This window comes from Oryx dammah, unplaced genomic scaffold (assembly GCF_014754425.2).
Source record: "Oryx dammah isolate SB20612 unplaced genomic scaffold, SCBI_Odam_1.1 HiC_scaffold_12, whole genome shotgun sequence".
Taxonomy (NCBI): domain Eukaryota; kingdom Metazoa; phylum Chordata; class Mammalia; order Artiodactyla; family Bovidae; genus Oryx; species Oryx dammah.
In genome coordinates this window covers 10,026,757-10,047,830 of record NW_024070196.1, presented here as the reverse complement: position 1 = coordinate 10,047,830, position 21,074 = coordinate 10,026,757, and the positions used below count along the sequence as shown (strand labels likewise).

The following is a 21,074-nucleotide window of genomic DNA, read 5'->3' as shown; positions in this document are numbered from 1 at the left end:
TCCCAGATTCCACCAAAAACTAGAGCTGATCAAGACAATCAGCAAGGTAGTAGGATACATGATTAACATACAGAAATTTCTTTACACCAACAATGAAATATCATAAAGGAAGTGTAAAAATAAAACAATAACTTTTAAAATCACACCACCCGAAATAAATACTCAGAATAAACCTGACCAGGAAGTGAACGACTGATGTGCTGAGACCCATAAAACTGATGCAGGAAGCGGAAGATGATTCAAAGGAACGGAAAGATATGCGACGCTCCCGGAAAGATATGTGACGCTCCTGGTTTGGAAGAATTAATATTGTTAAAATGAACATGTTACCCCAAGCAATCTACAGATTTAATGTGGTCCCTGACAAATTACCTATGACGTTTTTCACGGAACTAGAATAATCCTAAAATTCATATGGAATCGTAAAAGATCTAGAATTGCCAAAGGAATCCTGAAGAAAAAAAACAAAAGTAAAGAGACATAACTGTCCCAGACTTCAGACAATATGACAAGGCTACAGTAATAAAAAAAAAACGTTGTATTGGCACAAAAACAAACATATGGATTGATGGTACAATATACAGAGTCCAGAAATAAACACACACCTTTGATCAATTAATCTTCAACGAAGAGAAAAATAGACAATGGGAAAAAGACAGGCTATTCACTAAGTGGATTTGGAAAAGTTGGACTGTTGGATATAAACCAATGAAGTTAGAACACACCCTCCCACCATACACACACAAAAAAACTCTAAGTGGCTTAAGGGCTTAAACATAAGATCCGACACCATAAAACTCCTAAAAGAGATCATTGGCAAAACGTTTTCTGAAATAAATCATACCGTAGGTCAGTCTCCCAAGGCAACAGAAATAAAAACAAACAAGTGGGATCTAATAAAACTTATAAGATTTGCACAGCAAGTGAAACCATAAACAAAATGGAAAGACAACCTACAGGATGAGAGAAAAATCTTTGCACACGATGCAACTGACAAAGGGTTTCATTTCCAAAACATACAAACAGCTCATACAACTAAACAACAAAAAACTAACAACCCAATAAAAAAAAATGGGCAGAAGACTTAAATAAACATTTCCTGACGAAGAAATACAGACAGCCATTAGGCATAAGAAAGCTGTTCAACATCTTTAATTATCAGAGAAATGCAAATCTAGACTACAATGAGGGTAGTTAGTACCTCCTCACACTGGTCACAACGGTGATCACTAAAAAGTCTACAAATAACAAATGCTGGAGAGTGGGTGGAGAAAAGGGAACCCTCCCACACTACCAGAGGGAATGTAAGTTGGTGCAGCCACTGCTGAAAACAGTATGGAGGTTCCTCAGAAAATTAAAAACAGAATTACTGTATGATTCAGCAATCCCACTTCTGGGCATATATTCAGAGAAAACTAGAATCAAAAAGATAAATATACGCCTATGTTATAGCAGCACTATTCACAATAGCCAAGACATGAAAACAACCTAAGCGTTCAACAGATGAATGGATCAGGAAGATGTAGGGCATATACACAATGGAATATCAGTCACAAAAAGGACAAAGTAAGGTCATCTGCAGCAACGTGGATGCAACTAGAGGTTACCGGACAAAAGGAAACCAGAGAGAAAGACAAATACCGTATGATCACTTACATGTGGAATCTAAAATATGACACGAATGGGCCTATCTGTGAAACAAAAACAGAGACAGAGAACAGACTGATGGTCTCCAAAGGGGTGGGGGTTGGGATGGAGTTGCAAGCTGGGGTTAGCAGATGTAAACTTATATATGTGCGCGTGTGTGTATAAACAACAAGGTCCTACTCTGTAGCACAGGGAATTCTATTTGATATTCTAAGATAAACCATAATGGAAAAGAATAAAAAACAATGTGTATATATATATATAGCTGAATCACTCTGTTGTATAGCAGCAATAAACACACACTGTAAATCAACTATACTTAAAAAAACAAACAAACCAGGTATGGTCAGAAAAGTATCTAGAAAGGCTATTTTTTAAACACTCACCAAAAGGCATTTCCTGGCCAGTTTACAAGTGAATATACTCAGGATATCAACTAAATTCTCGGCCTACAGGAGGCATTTGGGGAACTTAGCAGGAGGTTCTGGGGTTCTGAGTTACCACTGGCAGGAAAGCTGCCATCTGGAAGAGGGTTATCTGGATTCCCTATTTTAAAAACTGCCTTCCTCTGCCAAGGGCCAGCCTGCATGGACACAGGCATCTGGGGTCAAGTGTGTCCCAGATGCAGGAGATAAGCCTCTATGCGGCTGCTTGCTCATGTGAGCTCTGCCTGCCAATTCTAGACAAGTGGACCCCCTGTGAGGGTGACTTCAGGCCAAATGGGCACCTCTGGCTCTGCTTCCAGAGGCCCAGCTGCCTGATGAGGGGGAGAGGCAGGGTTGTTGTGTGTGGCCTCAGAGGGCTGGCTCCCGAGTCTAGGCTGGTACGGGCTCGAGCAGCTGGGCCACACCAGGTGCCCATGAGTGGGCTGGCTGCGGGGGTCAGAAGCAGGTCATGAAAAGCCAAGGGCATTTCTGAGCACTCTCCGCTGCTCCCATCCATTAGTATCTGACTGTTATCTGAGGCTACATCTGAATTCACTTCTCATCACTGTTTTTATAATAAATTCAACACCAGGCATCCATCTTTGGTCAGTGATGAATATTCAATCTTCAAAATACGTTATTTGGATGCTGTGCTAAAGCAAGATGGATTCAATTTCCTTCTGATTTTTTTTTTTTGTCCTTAAATTTATTTAATTTCCACCCTGTTTAACTTTCCTTGCATTACTAGCCTCGTTCTAGATCGCGGCTCCACCTTCTAGTGAATAAGGTCTATTGTACGTGTGAAAACCACAAAGAAAAATGACACAATGGAAAAGCAGAAAGTAGAGCTTAAAGATAAAGGGGTAATTAGAACATTGCTGAACAAAGGAAATCTAATGAAAGGGTTGTGTGTGAAATGCATTGGCATGTTACTGTATATAGAAGTATGAACTTTCGCTACTTTTGTTTTCAATATTTCCTAGATCCCTCTTGCAAATACAGGCTCCACGGAGCAGTGTAAAAATCTAAACCAATTCATATTTATAAGTTACCAACTTTAATATCTGGTTACATCAAGATGAAGCAGTTAAATCCTTATTTCAGTCTCTGAAAGCGAAGGATCACTGAGTTACAAGAGGCAGACACCACTGGCTAAGGACCAAAGGCCTCTTCTAATCCAAATAGGGACTCTCCAGTAGACACCAAGGTGGCTGAATTTATCCCGTTAATTCTATGAGGCCACTGAATAAATGAGGGGTCGGTAATTACAGCCTCCAGGGTAAATCTGACCTAATAATGGTTCTGTAAGAATTTTTCATTTTGTTTTTTATACTTTTAAATAGTTGGAAAAACAAAACCCTAAAGAATATTTGTGACATGTGAAATTTATATGAGAAAGTTTTACTGGAACCCAGCCATGCTCCTTCATTTAGATATTATCTGTGGCTGACTGGCTGTGGCAAAGGCCACAGGACCCACAAAGCCTGTGACATTTATTACCTGGTCCTTTATGGAAAAAAGTCTGCCGGCTCTGGACTGGAAGGAGCGCCAGGAGTTCAGCAATGGCTCTGGGAGAACGGGCTTTGGTTGTTGGTTATATAAATCCCATGTAAGATGTTTCCTGATTTCAGAAATATTAAACGTGGGGGGAAAAGTCTGTGAATCAAGTGATATGGTTCTGGCTGGATCTGGTGTTCCAAGTATTATACAGATTCTCTAAGCCTTTAAGAAATGCTTTAGGAAGAATCCTTGTCCATAAGGGGGCTAAACTAGGCTAAGACAGGGCCCAGCTTAAAGGATTCAGAAGTTTTCATTTAAGTGGAGAGCTGCCATCTCTCATGTCATGGGGGTTACACACATTTACAACTGATTTTCATTGTTCTCAGTAGTTATACCCTATAAAGTCACTGCCAGGAGTGAATCAGTGAATACAGACCCTTTGCTCCCAGGGAAATAGAGGATCAGGTTTCCATGAGCTACTGGTCACAACAGTAAACTCTCAATACATAACCTTGTTTTATGTATGTCTCTGTGTGTGCACTCAGTTGTATCTGACCCTTTGAGACCCCATGGACTGTAGCCCATCAGCCTCCTCTGTCCACGGGATTTCCCAGGCAAGAATACTGAAGTGGGGTGCCGTTTCCTTCTCCAGGGGATCGAACTTTCGTCTCTTGCATCTCCTGCATTAGCAGGTGGATTCTTCACCACTGTGCCACCCAGGAAGCCATGTAACTGTTTAAAGACAACTTATCCCCTGTATACTGCTGATTCCCTGACACTGAATTCATGGTCAAGACCATTATTATAACTCACGCCTGAACAGAGCTTGGTGGACACACTTACCATCTCCATAAGGCATATGGCAGACTCCTTGTACTGAGCCACACAAGACAGTGTGTGAGCAGTACATCTGGGGGCAACTGTAGACAGCAAGATCACCAATCAAAATGCAAAAAAGCAGTGGCATTACACAGTCCACCCAAAGGACACTCACTCACTGTACCAAGAGCTGAAATAAGAAGGCAGAACGTCACTTTGTTTGGCCCTGTTGGGAGCATGCTCCTTGGGGGTGACCTGAAGTTTCCACCGGATGTCTGTGAATGACTGTGAAAGTGCCCTGAGAATGACTGATTTGAGGGTTAAAGAATACATTTTAATTAGAAGGCAAATTCATAAATACAGAATCTGCTAGTAAGGATGACTGGCTGTGTGTGTGAAACACTATACACTTTCTAGTCCCATGAACCGTGACCTTCATAAATAAAAGTGATCCAATGGCATCCTCCCAGCTTTTAAAATGATCTCAGGTTTTCTGTTTGTTTTACTTTCTGACCACGGCCCTCAGCATGGGGGACCTTCATTCCCTGACCAGGGGTTGAACCTGCACTCCCTCATTGGAAGGCAAAGTCTTGACCACTGGACCACCAGTGAAAGTCACTCAATTATGTCCGACTCTTTGCAACCCCACGAATACTGGAGTGGGTAGTCATTCCTTTCTCCAGGGGATCTTCCCAACCCAGGGATCCGTGAGAACCTAAGTCCCTCACACTGCAGGCTGAGGCCCCTAAAACGGTCTTAGTTTTAAGGCTCCTTTCCCGTGCACTGGTTTCCCTCATTCCCTTCAGCCCTCATGCCCTGCTTTACTGACGCTTTCTGCCTCTCTGACCTTCACTTCCTTCACAGACACACGTGCACAGTTCACCACAGGCTGCAAAATTCTCTTCACACTCAGCATCTCCTCTGATCAACAGGATCTTAAACAGATTCTGTTATGCCCAGGACACGCTGCACTGTTTGTGGAGCCAGTGCCAGAAAACACGGGGCCCCTTGTTCAAAGTTTGCTAAGAATTTCAAGATGGCAACAGTAGACCATTAAGCCAAGATGGAGGCCCTTTTTTGTGTGAGGGCCCCGAAGGGAGAGCGAAGCTACCGGGGGTGGCAGGGCTAAACCAGGTGCAGGGCTGGCTCTGCACTCCTGTCCCCCCGGGGGCTTCTCCTCCCTTCTTTCCTGCCTTCTGGGCCTGCCTCTCTCATGAACGAGCGAAAACCCACTTAATCACTCCTTGCCTTTTCTCTATAAAAAGGGTAAAAAAAATTGAGTAAATATTACTATTATTCTCTTTTCATAGAGAAAGGAGTTAAGATGAGGTAATTAAGTGTAAATAGTAATATTTACACATCCTTGCCTCACGGAGTTATTAGAAGGATTTATAGACAGGACTGAGGAAGAAAGGCACTAGGTAAATCCCAGGCATTATAGAATTATTTTATATGTAAGAAGAGGGATTTAGGTCACCTAAGAGGGGGGAATTTATAGACACAGGTGTTAGACAATGACATAGTTTTCCAAAAAGCTTCCCTAGGTAGATTTCAGATTAGGACAAGATTCCTGTAGGTCAGATGTGATTTTCTATGAGGACATTTTCCCAGACCCTCAGTGGCTCTTTCTAGCTGAGGTTTTTTTCCCCCTGAAAGCTTACCCTATAGCATCATAAATCTCATGGGGTCAGGAGGAAATGGAATGCACAATTCCCTAACCTCTCTAAACAAGGCAAGGTCTGCATTTATCCCCAGCATTCCTACAGGATGTTCTTCTCTTATGGAGTTTCAAACTAATTGTGAACAAGGGCGCATGTTCTGTGGGTATACTTGGGAAATGTATGAAATGAATAATGAAGCCAAAGAAATGGTTATCATAAGAAAAGTGCTTTTTCTCCCTCTCTTTAAATAAATTGGTATCAGACATAACCTTTAATTCTGCCAGTCAAGGATTAATAAGCAAACTACTGTCTGTTATCATTATAAATTTATAGGAGAAAGATTTCTGACACCAAGACAAAAAAAAAAAAAAAACCCATGGAATCATAGAAAACATTTGCAAACAAGCTGTAACCTAGACTGCCGGGAGAATTATCAATAACCTCAGATATGCAGATGACACCACCCTTATGGCAGAAAGTGAAGAAGAACTAAAGAGCCTCTTGATGAAAGTGAAAGAGGAGAGCAAAACAGTTGGCTTAAAACAACATTCAGAAAACAAAGATCATGGCATCCAGTCCCATTACTTCATGGCAAATAGATGGAGAAACAATGAAAACAGCAAGAGACTTTATTTTCTTGGGCTCCAAAGTCACTGCAGGTGGTGACTGCAGCCAAGAAATTAAAAGACACTTGCTCCTTGGAAGGAAAGCTATGCCCAACCTAGACAGCATAATAAAAAGCAGAGACATTACTTTGCTAACAAAGGTCTGTCTAGTCAAAGCTATGGCTTTTCCGGTAGTCATGTATGGATATGAGAGTTGGACCATAAAGAAAGCTGAGTGCTGAAGAACTGATGCTTTTGAACTGTGGTGTTGGAGAAGACTCTTGAGAGTCCCTTGGACTGCAAGGAGATCCAACCAGTCCATCCTAAAGGAAATCAGTCCTGAATATTCATTGAAAGGACTGATGCTGAAGCTGAAACTCCAATACTTTGGCCACTTGTTGTGAAGAACTGACTCATTTGAAAGGACCCTTCCCTGGTGGCTCAGATGTTAAAGCATCTGCCTGCAATGCAGGAGACCTGGGTTCGATCCCAGGGTTGGGAAGATCCCCTGGAGAAGGAAATGGCAACCCACTCCAGTATTCTTGTCTGGAAAACCCCATAGACAGAGGAGCCTGGTGGGCTATACCCCATGGGGTTGCAAAGAGTCGGACACGACTGAGTGACAGAGGAGGTGATGCTAGGAAAGACCAAAGGTGGGAGGAGAAGGGGATGAAAGAGGATGAGATGGTTGGATGGCATCGCTGACTTGATGGACATGAGTTTGGACATGAGTTCCTCCCGCCCACCAGAGGGTTGGGGGGGCGGGAAACAGGAGTTAACAGGTACAGAGCTTCAGTTTTGCAAGATGAAAAGTTCTGGGAATTGGCTGCACAACAACGTGAATGTACTTAGCATTACTCAGCCAAATAGTTAGAAATGGCTAAAGCAGTAAATTTTATGTTTGCGTATTTTACCACAATTTTAAAGACAGGAATAACAAGCTCTTATATTGAAGATAATTTCCTCATTTCTCTACAGTCATGTACAACTGCATCAGAATGTTGCCAGGCGATTGATCGGCAGTTGGTAAGCACTGTCTGAAATAGTCTAAACTTAGCCACTGAAAATATTTAAACATTTCACATCATTAAATTAAAACACTCACACTGTTAAACCATTTCACATTATTTGGAAATAACCAAGATTTTGCATTAAGTTAGCCATTGAAAGCCATGAGCAAACACAAATGACCAAAGGAGATAAAGTTCTGTGACTGCAAGTGGAAATGAACTATTATAGTTATGTTGAGATGTGAAAGTGATGGTTAGAAAGGATTCAGGACTAACCTTATGATAAAATCATGACTTGAAGGACGAGACCAGCTCCAAAGCATCATGGATGCCTTAGGTGCCAAATTCTCACATGTGTATCTATAGCTCTTCAGGGCCGAACACTCATCCATCCATCTACCCATCTACCTACCTGTGAGTCTGTCCCTCATCTATGTGTATAAATAGTACACATACATGTATATGGTACATTATATATATATATATATATATAATACATAATACAGCTTTCACTAATTCAAAATTATTCAGACATGGGTCTAGGTCCATAATCGTTTGTTTGGGGTTTTTTTTTATAAAGTTTGCTAAGCTACTGTGATTTCTTCACGGTATTTAAACACATAGACACAGCCTTTGCAGGTTCTCTCCACCGCATTCAGAAACGCTTGTCTTCCGTCCATGCCATCACATCACAGAAAGACTCAGAGCTCCGTCTTCTTAAAGCAGTTTTTATTAAAGAGCTTTACCGGTTGTCACCTTGACCTTTTCCCGAGTTTCCTGGAGTCCCTGTTTGCTCTGTGGTTTCTGAGAGGTGAGTTACTGGAAACCTAGTTGAATCAATCAGCTATTCCTCACAGTAACCTTCTTGTTGCTATGGCTACTGAACAGTTTTCAGTCTGTCTGCTGACTGGCCCGTCGGCACCTTCTGCCCCCACCCCCACCCCGTGTTTGCACAGTGAGGGACACACTCTCTTCTGGCTCCTGTCGGTATCTTTGCCTCCTTATCTCACTTCAGCAGCAGCTCCTGCCCAGACTCCCTGCAGGCGCCCTCCTGGTTTTGGTCCCTTGGTGGGTCTCTTCCTCTGGGTTTGGTTCTGTCCATCACACAGCCACACCGACGCCTGGGCAGCTCCACTGACCCCCGGGCTGCGTGGACAGCCATGCGCTGTACCTCCCGAGGCTGCATCAGCACTTATCCTCATCTCCACAGAGCCCTGAGCTCACCTGACATCTCTCCTGGGATTCCTCAGGACACCTCAACTCAGCACGTCCAAAACATGCCCATCACCTCTCCTCACAAAGCTCCTCCTCCTCATCTCCTCACTCAGTGCTGTGGCCACCCCACAACAACCTACCCCTCTGTCCTATCCACCACCAAGAATTGTCCATTCCGCTACCTGAATGTCTGCGGTCCCCCTGCCCCTGCTCTACCTTAGCGCCCAGCCTCCATCTCTTACCTGGACCACCAGATCAGCATCCTTACTGGCCCTCTGCTTCTCCTCCGATAGACCCTCTAGACCACCACTGTCAATACAGCCATCTGCCCTCCCAAGGTGATGGCAACTGGCCATATGTGGCTGCTGAGCCCGTGAAATGCGGGACTCAATTTTAAGTTCTATTTACATGTCAGTAGCCACTTGTGGCAGAGAAGGCAATGGCACCCCACTCCAGTACTCTTGTCTGGAAAAGCCCATGGACGGAGGAACCTGGAAGGCTGCAGTCCATGAGGTCGCTGAGGGTCGGACACGACTAAGCGACTTCACTTTCACTTTTCACTTTCCTGCATTGGAGAAGGAAATGGCAACCCACTCCAGTGTTCTTGCCTGGAGAATCCCAGGGATGGGGGAGCCTGGTGGGCTGCTGTCTATGGGGTCGCACAGAGTCAGACATGACTGAAGCGACTTAGCAGCAGCAGCAGCCACTTGTGGCCAGTGGTTACCAGACGGGAAGGAATAGCTCTAGACTCTACAGATGTGCTCAAAATCCCTCACTAGCTACCTCAAGATGGTTTACAGATCTTTTCATTGTCCCCATCCTTAATCCTCTCTGCTCCTCTCTGATGCTCTTAGATGCTCTTAGATACAGTGAATTCTCTATTTCTCAAAATCACCATGTGCTGTCTCCCTTGGGATAGGAACTCCTTTGGCTTGGGTTAACTTCCTTCTGTCTGTTTGGCCAACACTCTGTTTGCCTTTGGGACTGAGCTTAGCAGTCACTTCCCTCATCTGATGCCCTGGACCATCTCTACCCTGCCATTCCCCCTTCAGGACACCTACCCTGACACACGTGGGCCTTACCCGTCGACCTCAAGCACCCAGCATGCCACATTCTAATGCCCAGTTTACTTGTCTCCTCTCTTCCCTATCAGACTACACACTCTGTGGGCAGGGACTGAGTCCCCCTCGGCTGCTCGTATATCCTCAGGATTAGCAAGGTCCCTTGCCCAGTGGAGGCTTCCATACAGGTGCCTACCTGTCAACTCCTTGACCATGGTCTTGGCAAATGATTTTTTTGGATATGACACCAGAAGCACAAGTGGCAGAAGGAAAGTTCAACAAGTACGACTACATCAAGCAACAGCCTCCGGAGGCATCCAGAGGGGAGCTTGGAGAAATATGACAGTGATCACTGAGCACCAGCACCCTTAACCATGAACGTGGTGAACAAAGGAGGTACAACAGGCAGGGACTTCCTGTGTGTCCATGGAGACTCGCATCTGCCAGCTGTGCTTCATGGCCCCAGCTACCAGCACGTGAAACACACCCATCCTGAGGCCACCCAGACCTCTCCACGTCATACCTGAAGTCATCCTTTCCCTGTTTATCCACAATATTGGAAAAAAAAAACCCAGAATATTCTGACCTATTTTATCCCATTTCCCTCATTTTATTTTTTTTAATTTTTTATTTATTTATTTTTTTATTTTACTTTACAATTCTGTATTGGTTTTGCCATACATTTCCCTCATTTTAATGTTTAAATATATATGATACTTTTTTTCAGTCATGCAGACATAAAATAATTTTCTTAGAGGAAAATAAGCACTCATTGGTACAATGCACCCAGGCAATGCAGTCTAAACTCCACTGCACCCTCGAAACGAGAAATTTGTAAAGGCAAACTCAAAAACAGGGCTGCAGAAAGAGACGTCATGAACCATTAATAACTGTCCTGTTGGTTTCACCGAACAGACAAAGAATGAGCTCCACCACATCAATTCCTCAGTTAATTTGAAATCATTACCTATGATGATTTCCTTTCCAGGAGGAGTAGGTCTGGGCCCCTCCCTGGTGCCCTGGAGGATAATGCTTTGCTCACTTCGCTGACTCTGGCATAAACAACTCCGAAATAAAAAACCTTTATTTAGACTTTTTCTTAGTCATGGTCTCGTCAAAGAAGGAGGCAGTGTAACATGGCTAACAATTGTATTAAATGGTTGTTTCACCTGGGAGACAGAATAAAGGTTTAAATCTTGATTGAGCTCTCTTACATACACACACACACACACACACACACACACACACACACACACACGTCGGGGGGTGGTGATGGTGTTGCCTGTACTTTAGCTTATTATTACACATGGAGTATCAAATAGTCTCATTTCCTTGTCACCTGAACCAGGGGCAGAGAGGGAGGTGTCCCCCCAGGAGCCAGGGGCAGTATGGCCAGGCTTCACGTCCTAGCAGCATCCTGACCATACCAGGCCAAGGGTTTTCCTTCAGCAATGCTGATCCTCACAGCAATCCTCCCTTGTCTCCATCACCAGTATCTTTCATCTGGTCAGTGAGTCAGGCAGCATCTCTAGCACATTCAGTATGTTTTAGCAACAGCAGCCTCCCTGCCCAGGGCGGCATGCACAGAGCGCTGTAGCAGTCATGAATGGATGTGGGAGTTGGACCATGACCATGAAGAGGGCTGAGCGCCAAAGAACAGAGGCTTTCAAACTGCCGTGCTGGAGAAGACTCTTGAGAGTCCCCCGGACAGCAAGGAGATCCAATCAGTCCATCCTAAAGGAAGTCAACACCAAATACTCATTGCAAGGACTGAAGCTGAAGCTCCAATACTTTGGCCACCTGAAGCAAGGAGCTGACTCATTGGAAGACTCTGATACTGGGAAAGGTTGAAGGCAGGAGGAGAAGGGGACATCAGAGGATGAGATGTTGGATGGTATCACTGACTCAACTGTCATGAGTTCAAGCAAACTCTGGGAGATACTGAAGGACCAGGAAGCCTGGCGTGCTGCAGTCCATGGGATCGCAGAGAGTCAGACGTGACTTAGTGATTGAACAACAACATCAGGGCGCTGGGAACGGAAGCACCTGGAAAGGCTTCTATGCTGACCTGAGTCTATGGGATTCACCACCGGATGACTGCCCCCAGTGCAGAATGGCTTTTCCTGCCCATGTCCCTGCTGGGTCTTGCCAACTTTAGACTGTTACCCCCTTGAAGGCCCTGCCATATGCTTGTTTGTCTCTGTTTACAGTTAACTAAAACAGCCTGATGGATTTTTTTTTGGTGGTACAGAGACATGGTTTGGGGAAATGCAAGCCCAATCTGGGAAAGTGGAAGCAAAACGATGAACATTCGTTCGGTGCTTGTTACCTTGTGGCTGTGTTATCTCACATGCTTCAAAAATTCCCGTATAGTAAGATGGGTCTTATTCCCATTTTACAGCTGAAGAAACTGAGGACCAAGAAATGTAAGTGGAGTGCCCAAGAGAAATGCTGGTGGAGGAGCAGAGGCCACGCTTTACTGTTGTCCCCAGCGGTCATCATTTTGTTGGCAGATTCCGAGGTGGGTCTCAGAACCTTTCTGGAGGGGACACTGACTGTGAAGATGTGGAACAGAACCGGACAGGAAAGCGGCAGGCAGCTCACATGGTGGGTCCAGCCGGCTGAGGGCTGGCATGCTTCAGCGTGCGGGAAGCAGTGGACCTGCACCACTCTCGAAAGCACCTCGAGGGCAGTCATGATGGAAATCGCCACTACCGCTGCCTGACATGAAAGCACCCGCTCATTAAAGGAGCAACGGGGCTCTCGAAATAATTTAATGCACATGGCTGCTTGCAGCGATCTCTTCTGTTGATGATCACCCTCTCCTCATAAAGAAGGGAGCCTCCCGGTGTTCACGTGGGGTGGGTCCTGATTCGCCGTGTCTGTTCCCATCATGCCCGCCTCCCCTGTGCAGAAGAGCAGCTTTGCTCTGAGAGCCAGCTGGGCTGTGCAGCCTTCCTTCTGCCACCACAGAAAGCAATCACAGAGGGAGAGGACCTTCCAATACCCCCCAGGGAGTCACCAGTGCCCGCCCCGGCAATGCGTAGGTCCTTAGCCCGGTTTACTGTTTAATGATCATTAGCGCAGATGAAAACCTCCCCTCCGCCCTGAAACCAGCTCAGCCTCTGGTGAGGCAGACCCTACATGTGGTTTTGGGAACTGCTAAACACATGTGATGTTTTAGTATAACACCAGATTCACTGCCTTCAGATGCAACCCTGTGCCTCAGAAAATGATGCATTTCAGAAGCTGCCAGGGAAGCGCAAAGGCGCCTGAAGAGTCAGAGAGCAGTGCAGCTGCCGTTTGTAGCACTCCTCCTGCTCGTTCTCTGAGCTCTGGAGACGCAGCCCGGCCTGGGACCCAGCAGCAGCCAGCAGTCTGAGGCCCTCCTGCATCTCGTGGCGGGTATGGGGAGCACCAGACAGTCAAAGAGGGTTCCAGCTGCCACTGGCTCCCTAAGGACCCCGAGAAGTCACTCTCTGGACCTCTGCCTCATCTTCCACGAAATAAAGATTCTCTGAGACACCCCTACTCCACTTCCAGAAGCCTTCCATGACCCCTGCCCAGCACGACTGGCTCCTAGACCTGCCCGACAAGGTTTTCCAGCGACTCAGAATAAACATCCGTGAGCACACAATGCCCAGTGCGCTCGTGTCTGCAGAGCTCCCAGCCCCTGCCCTGTGCGGTGCTGTTAGGTGGTCCTGAGCCCGCGGAAAGCTCCGAGGCCACATTTGAGTCTCTCCCTCCACTGCACTGCCTGACGCCTTTAGAGGCTAATGTATTTGTTGAATCAGATGAACCTCTTCCTCTATCAGAGCAAATGGGAATCCTTAAGGACAGGAATGGGAATAATGAGAATAATTCCCCTCTTATTGGGAGTTTTTAGAAGGGCATGAAATAACACAGGTACTGAGGCATCTGAACAGATCCCTCTGCTTCCCCTTTTGAACAGGATGCCGCTCTAAGAGCAAGCGGTATACCTAAAGACAGGTACTCTGTCCCCATTTGTACCTCTCGTCCTGGAACACAGGAGGGGCTTGCAGACATGTGAATGAATGAGCAGCCTGTGTGCTCTCAAAGATTGCTCTGTCCATAGTTACCTTCTGCCTTGTGGAATGTTCTAGTTGCCTCTTTTAGACTCTAAGCAGTTTGAGGGGTAGGTTGGTGTCCTACAGTTACTTCGTATCCTCTGTACTCACCACAGTTTTGCTAGGCATGAGGCAACATATTATGTACACGGAAATAAAGTCAATCTTGATACTACTTAACAGAGAAAGGGTAACATTTTTGCTTCTGAGAAATACTATTAATATCATCCTTTAATGTTTACTAGCTGTTCATGCATTGAAGAAGGAAATGGCAACCTACTCCAGTGTTTTTGCCTCGAGAATCCCAGGGACAGGGGAGCCTGGTGGGCTTTTGTCTATGGGGTCGCACAGAGTTGGACACGACTGAGGTGACTTAGCAGCAGCAGCAGCAGTAGCAGTAGCAGCTGTTCTACAACCTGATCATAGCATAAATAGGCCTCGATCTCCATGAATGAATAGAAGTTGCCAATAAATTCATGAGAAATGTGCCTTCTTCACTAATAGGAAATTAACTGCCACTCCTCGCAATACCTAGAAAGTGCCTGTGTGTACCGAGTTGCTCAGCCATGTCCAACTCTTTGCGACCACATGGACTGTAGCCCACCAGGCTCCTCTGTCCATGGGGTTTTCCAGGCAAGAATAGTGGAGTGGGTTGCCATTTCCAGTATTCCTCCAGGTGATCATCCAAACCCAGGGATCGAACCCGCATCTCCGTCTCCTGCATTGCAGGATATCTTTACCTGCTGAGGCATCGGGGAAGAAAGTGACTAGTAATTCTCAATTCTCTCTGGAAGAATAAGGAATCTGTGTGCTTTACATATAACACCCATTTAGAATGCAAAAACACACCTATCCCTAGAAGCCTGGCCACAACTGCTTTCTTTGAACCTTTTTTGGGAGGGAGACTGGTGTTTGGAGGGCCTGGGATTCATTCAAGTTGCTGACCAGTTCAAATACTTGACTGCCAACCTGATCTTTCAGACACTGTTCCTTCACTCACCCTGGCCCTGTTCTGCCAACACACATGTGCACCATGTGGGAGAAAACCGTATATCCCGAGCATTGTGTACACGTGTCTCCAGGCCAGGCATACTAGGCATGCTATTCAAACAGAACTTGGATTTACAGGCACAAGGTTCTTGTTTGTGTGACTCTCAGGAACACATGCTCTTTTTCCACAAAGTGACCAGAACGAGGCTCTGAGTACAGAGCCAATCCTCCTGTAGCTCTTTGTTCCCTGGAAGAAAATTCCACAAATGTTGACTCACTAATTTACTCTAATGAAAAAGCTGTAGGCAGTCTCAAGTCTGAGTAAGCGTGAATGTTAGAAAGGTCCCTCCAGACTTACAATGCGTTTTTCAATGTTCTGTCTGGGATGGGAATATATTAATAAATAGAGCATTGAAGATGCTTCTGTTAAGCAACTCCTAAGGGCAAACATCTCTGATTGTTTAAAATTAAAGGTTTCAGACTTAAAGTGACTCCAATGGTTCCCCAAAGAATATTTTCCTTCCAGCAAAAGTGGAGTCAGGTGGATTAGATCTATTCTTCCACCAAAAACAACATTAAAATGGTTTTTGAGATACTACATATCAGTCAATGAAGGACAGTGACCTCTAGAACAAAACAGAAAAGCTTTGTGATGTTGGCATAGACAAGGAATTCTTAGCTACAACACCAAAAACATGATTCATCAAAGAAAAAATAATCAACCGAACTTTCTTAGAACTGAAAATCCCTGCTCTTCAAAAGACATTGATAAGAGAATGAAAAGATAAGCCACAGAGAAAAAATACTTGCAAGTTATATGTCTTACAAAGGTATTGTATTCAGAATATACAAAGAACTCTCAAAACTCAACAATCCAATTACAAGCAAACATCCTAGTTTTTAAAAATGAGAAATAGTTGGACAGATATTTTAGCAAAGAGGACACAGAGATGGTAAAGAAGCACAAGAAAAGACCATTAATCATGAGGGAAATGCAAATTAAAACCACAGGGAGACTTTGGGGCTTCCTTGGCGGCTCAGACAATAAAGAATCTGCTGCAGTGCAGGAGACTCAGGGTTTGATCTCTCCGGGTCAGAAGACCCCCTGGAGAAGGAAATGGCTACCCACTCCAGGATTCTTGCCTGGGAAATCCCATGGATGGAGGAGCCTGGCGGGCTACAGTCCATGGGGTCACAAAGAGGTGGACATGACTTAGTGACTAAACAAACCACTACTGTTATCTTCTCAACAACTCTATCCTGGAATAGAAAATGGTAACCCACTGCAGTATTCTTGCCCGGTAAATTCCATGGACAGAGGAGCCTGGAGGGTCACAAAGACAGGTCCTAAAGAGTCAGACACACGACTGAGCAACTAACACTTACTTTCCAGGGAGACATCACCACACAGCTATTAGAATGGCTAAAACTAAAAAGACTAATGATACTGCATGTCAGCAAGGATGTGGGGCAATCTGTATTCACTCACACTTCTTGAGGGAATGCACAACTACGCAGCCACTTTGGAAAATAGTTACACACCTACCATATGACCCAGGTCTTCCACGGCTGCTAGTTACTCACTCAAGAAAAAGAAAGCAGTGTCCATATATTGACACACACACGATGCACAACTTCGTGTGTGTGCTTAGTCGCTCAGTCGTGTCAAACTCTTTGAAACCCTGTGGACTGTAGCCCGCCAGGCTCCTTTGCCCATGGGGCTTTTCCAGGCAAGAATACTGGAATGGGTTGCCATGCCCTCCTCCAGGGGGATCTTCCTAACCCAGGGATCGAACCCAGGTCTCCCGCATTGCAGGAGGATTCTTTACTGTCTGAGCCACCAGGGAAGCTCGAGAATACTGGAGTGCGTAGCCTATCCCTTCTTCAGGGGATCCTCCCAACCCAGGAATCGAACCAGGTCTCCTGCATTGCAGGCAGATTCTTTACCAGCTGAGCTAACAAGGAAGCCCAACTTACTCTGAAATTGTCCCTAATTTGGAAACAATCCAAATGTCCATCAATGGGTGATGGGACCACCAAACTGTGGAATATCTTCACAATGGGAGGTCAGTCAGCAATAAGTAGGAATGAAGTACTGCTATATGGCAACAGCATGGATGAATCCCCAAATAATTATGCCAAGTGAAGGAAGCCAGATACCACAGACTATATACTGTAATACTGTATGATTCCACTGGTATGATAACATATATCACTAACATATATCCACTAACATGATTCCACTAACATATATCACCCAATCTACATTGCCGGAAAGCAATCCAGAAAGCAACTGGGGAGGGGGAGGCAGCAGGACAGCTGATGGATGAACACCAAAGTCTACTGTATAGCACAGGGGACTGTGTCCAACAGTCTGCGATAAAAGATAGCGGAAAAGAATATATATATATGCATAACTGAGGGACTTTGCTGTATAGCAGAAATTAACAACGGTGTAAATCAAGTCTACTTCAAGTTTTTAAAAAGGATCAAGAGAACTTCTGGAGTGATGGGGATGTCTGCTGTCTTGATTTCAATAACTGTTTCATGAGTGTATACATGTCTCAAACATCCCAAATGGTACGCTTTAAGTATGTTCAGCTTATTTTGTATCAATTTCACCGTAATGAAAAGAATACTAAAAACATATTCATAGGAAGGACTGATGCCAAAGTTCCATTACTTTGGTCACCTGATATGAAGAGCTGATTCATTGGAAAAGATTGCCTTTGACGGGAAGGCAAAGGAAAAGGGAGGAGCAGAGGATAAGATGGTCGGAGAGCATCACCGACTCGAAGGTCATGAGTCTGAGCAAACTCTGGGAGGCAGTGAAGGCCAGAGGAGCCTAGCATGCTGCAGCCCACGGGGCGGCAAAGGGTCAGACATGACTTAGCGACTGAACAATAAGACACTGATTTGCTCTCGGGGGTCTGGCAGGAAATCATCAATTATGATTTAGACATTTGGCAACTGCCTACTGAGTAGCCACTGGCAATCAGCTCACTGAGCTGGTGCTAAAAACAAGCCAGCAGAGGACGGTTTGACACCTTGACTACCGGTGTGGCCTCTGGGGATTTTCACCATCCCACTGGGCACTGAGATTTCCAAAGGCATTGAGATTCCTTAAGGCTGTAGATAAACAAGTTTTAACTTCTGTTGTTGAGTCTCATTATATGCAAAGTACTTCAAAGTGTATCACCTTTTTCATGAGATTACATGGTGCAAATTACACACTCATTTTACAACTGCACTTGTACCTGCCCAATCATTTGCATGAGTAACATAATTCATCAAGAAAGAATCACACCTTCTGCTCCCCGGCCCCCTGCTCCCAGCCCAGGTCTGCTAGGAGAAACAGTGACTGACACTGCCCACCCTGGCAAGCCACCATAGTAACCATCTGCATGAGTTATTTTACAACAGGAGGTCCTGTTAAGGAACACGGAACTAACAAGCCACCACCAACTGGAAGCGTTTGGGAAAGGTCAAAAGGAGATGCTATGTGTCCTAACAACCTTCCAGAATCCTGCTCGCTGGAATCCATCTTGGCTGAATGAGGTGCACGCCACCAGGAAGGACTCTGAGTCAGAATGAAGAATAACTGGCCAGAGACAACCTGGGAACTGACCCATTACTATAAAACCCGAGACTTCGAGCAACGTGGCAGAACAGTCCTCCTGGCTCCCTACCCTCCTGCTCTCCACCCAGGCGCCCTTCCCAGTAAAGTCTCTGGCTTTCTCAGCATGCGCGTGTCTTTGGATAATTCATTTCTGAGTGTCAGACAAGAGCCCACTCTCGATCCTGGAAGGAAGGAAGGAAGGGTTAGTCGCTCAGTCGTGTCTGAGTCTTTGCAACCCCATGGGCTACAGCCCACCAGGCTCCTCTGTCCATGAGCTTTTCTGGGCAAGAATACTGGAGTGGGCTGCCATTTCCTTCTCCAGGGGATCTTCCCAACCCAGGGATCAAACCCAGGTCTCCTGCATTGCAGGCAAATTCTTTACTGACTGAGCTGCAAGGGAAGCCCCTCGATCCTGGAAGGGGTCCCCCTTTCTGCAACAGCTCCACTAAGAAAGGCTTTCAACAAAACCAACAGGAGAGAGTAACAGTGCTCCTGATTCTCGGGTGGATGGCCCTGCCTCATGCTCTACTTTCCTTTACTTCCTTTTGTGAGAGTTGTGGACAGCATTGTTGGCTGTGTTCCCCAAAGTCTTGTAGCCCATCATTTATTATCCCTGAGATTTTCCAGTAAGTCATGCTTTGAGGCCACTGATAACTAGCCCAACTATCTATCACTGAATTCACCTTGTGGGAATTTGACTCTTATCATGTGAAATGTTCAGAGAAAATAAAGGCCAGTGTGATATGCACTGGGTCTTCAGTGTAAAAACCCTGGAAAGCGACATTCTTTTATCAACCAACCCCAAAAGACATACCATTCCAGTGGCATAGAGAAATCTCTAAAGGATTAACCATTATTTCAGTAGCAACACAATTATAATACTGGTCATCAAGCCTGTCAACACTGTCCTCAGCAACACAGAAACAGTTGAAAAAGGATTTCTTATCCAAATCACATGGGCTGAACTTGGGCAATAAATGTTCCAAAAGAAAGCAAATATAAAAATGTTAAATTAGCATGACCCTGTACAACATTTTTTGAACCAGAACTGAAGAAACTGCTCGCAAAATGAAATGAGAAGCACATTTTAAGTGACATGACAAACCAAGTTATTTGAATCAGTATTTTGTAGAAAGTGCTAACACCTTGACTACATCTGTAATTCAGTAAATTAGAAACAAGCTCAAGAGTTTACTTTGCATATTTACACAAGACAAGAAAGGTGACTCCTATGAAGAACAGTGAATATAAGATTCTGAATCTGGCAAAGAATGCGATGATCCCAGCTGGCCCTGGACCACTAATAATGTTTTTGAAAGATTGGGTTATCAGACGAACAGTTGTGGAAGATGGACGTTATTTATGCAATGCTAAAGCAAACATTCCCGTTAACCAAACATTTCCTAAGTTGCCAGCAGAAATGAGAAACTCGACCTGACACCTGCAGCAAATTGGAGGCCCTCCTTCTCTGCCCCGAGCTCAGGGTTTTGCCACGATGGCGCCCATTTCTCTTACACTCTGCTCAGGAGGGGAAAGAGCCACACCTTTCACTTTAAATGAAGTTTGTTTCAAAGGTATTCTGAAAAAAATAAATTTCTTCCTAATCAGTTTTTTTTTTTAATTAAAAATGTTGGGATCCTAGTCCCCTGACCAGGAATGGAACTGTATTGGAAGTATAGAGCCTTAATCACTGGATTGAAGGGGAAGTCCCCTAATCAGTTTTTAACCTCTCATTGCCTCTTGTGGATAATATACCCCTGTTCTTCCCAAACCCTCAAGAACTTTCTCAGCTCTCCGGTTTCTCTGGGTCCACAGTGTGTGGCTGACACATGCCAAGAGGCTCTACTTACGTCATGCATGGAGTCCAGAAGCTTGGTCAGTTGGTAGAACCTCTGCCAGCTCTGCCCAGAGTTGCTGGGGCACTTTGTTACCATCTTTCTCAGCTCCTTGATGTAATTTGTCCTCATTTCTTCAAACACAGCCTGGCTTTTGAGGCCATCCTTTGGAACTGTGGTGGAGGAATACAGACATGTAAGCTCTCAAAGTGGAAACCAGCTTTAGCATCTTGGTGGTTAAATGGCTTAGGCTATTTTGAGGTCGTGAGGCTCACGCTTTAAGACTGACACTGCATCTTGCTTACTGCATTTACAAGTATGTGTGTGTGTTCAGCCATGTCTGACTCTGTGTGACCCCACAGACTGCAGCCTGCCAGGCTCCTCTTCCTTTGTCCATGGGATTTTTCCGGCCAGAATACTGGAATGGGCTGCCAGTTCCTTCTCTGGGGGATCTTCCTGAGCCAGGGATTGAACCTGTGTTTCCTGCATCTCCTGTACTGCAGGAGGATTCTTTACCACTGAGCCACTGGGGAATCCCTTATGAGTAAACATAGCAGCTATATAACGGTTAACCTCTGTACACACACATATACAAACGA

General features: G+C 45.1%; 1 protein-coding gene across 2 annotated transcripts in view; it reads right to left on the bottom strand.

Moving 5' to 3' along the window:
- Positions 1 to 21,074, bottom strand: part of NR3C2 (nuclear receptor subfamily 3 group C member 2) — a 428,013-nt gene that overhangs the window by 19,697 nt on the left and 387,242 nt on the right. For both annotated transcript variants that reach the window (XM_040251354.1, XM_040251353.1), the window contains exon 8: positions 20,491 to 20,648. In XM_040251354.1, the coding sequence (XP_040107288.1) occupies positions 20,491 to 20,648 (158 nt within the window). The remainder of the gene's footprint in view (positions 1 to 20,490; positions 20,649 to 21,074) is intronic.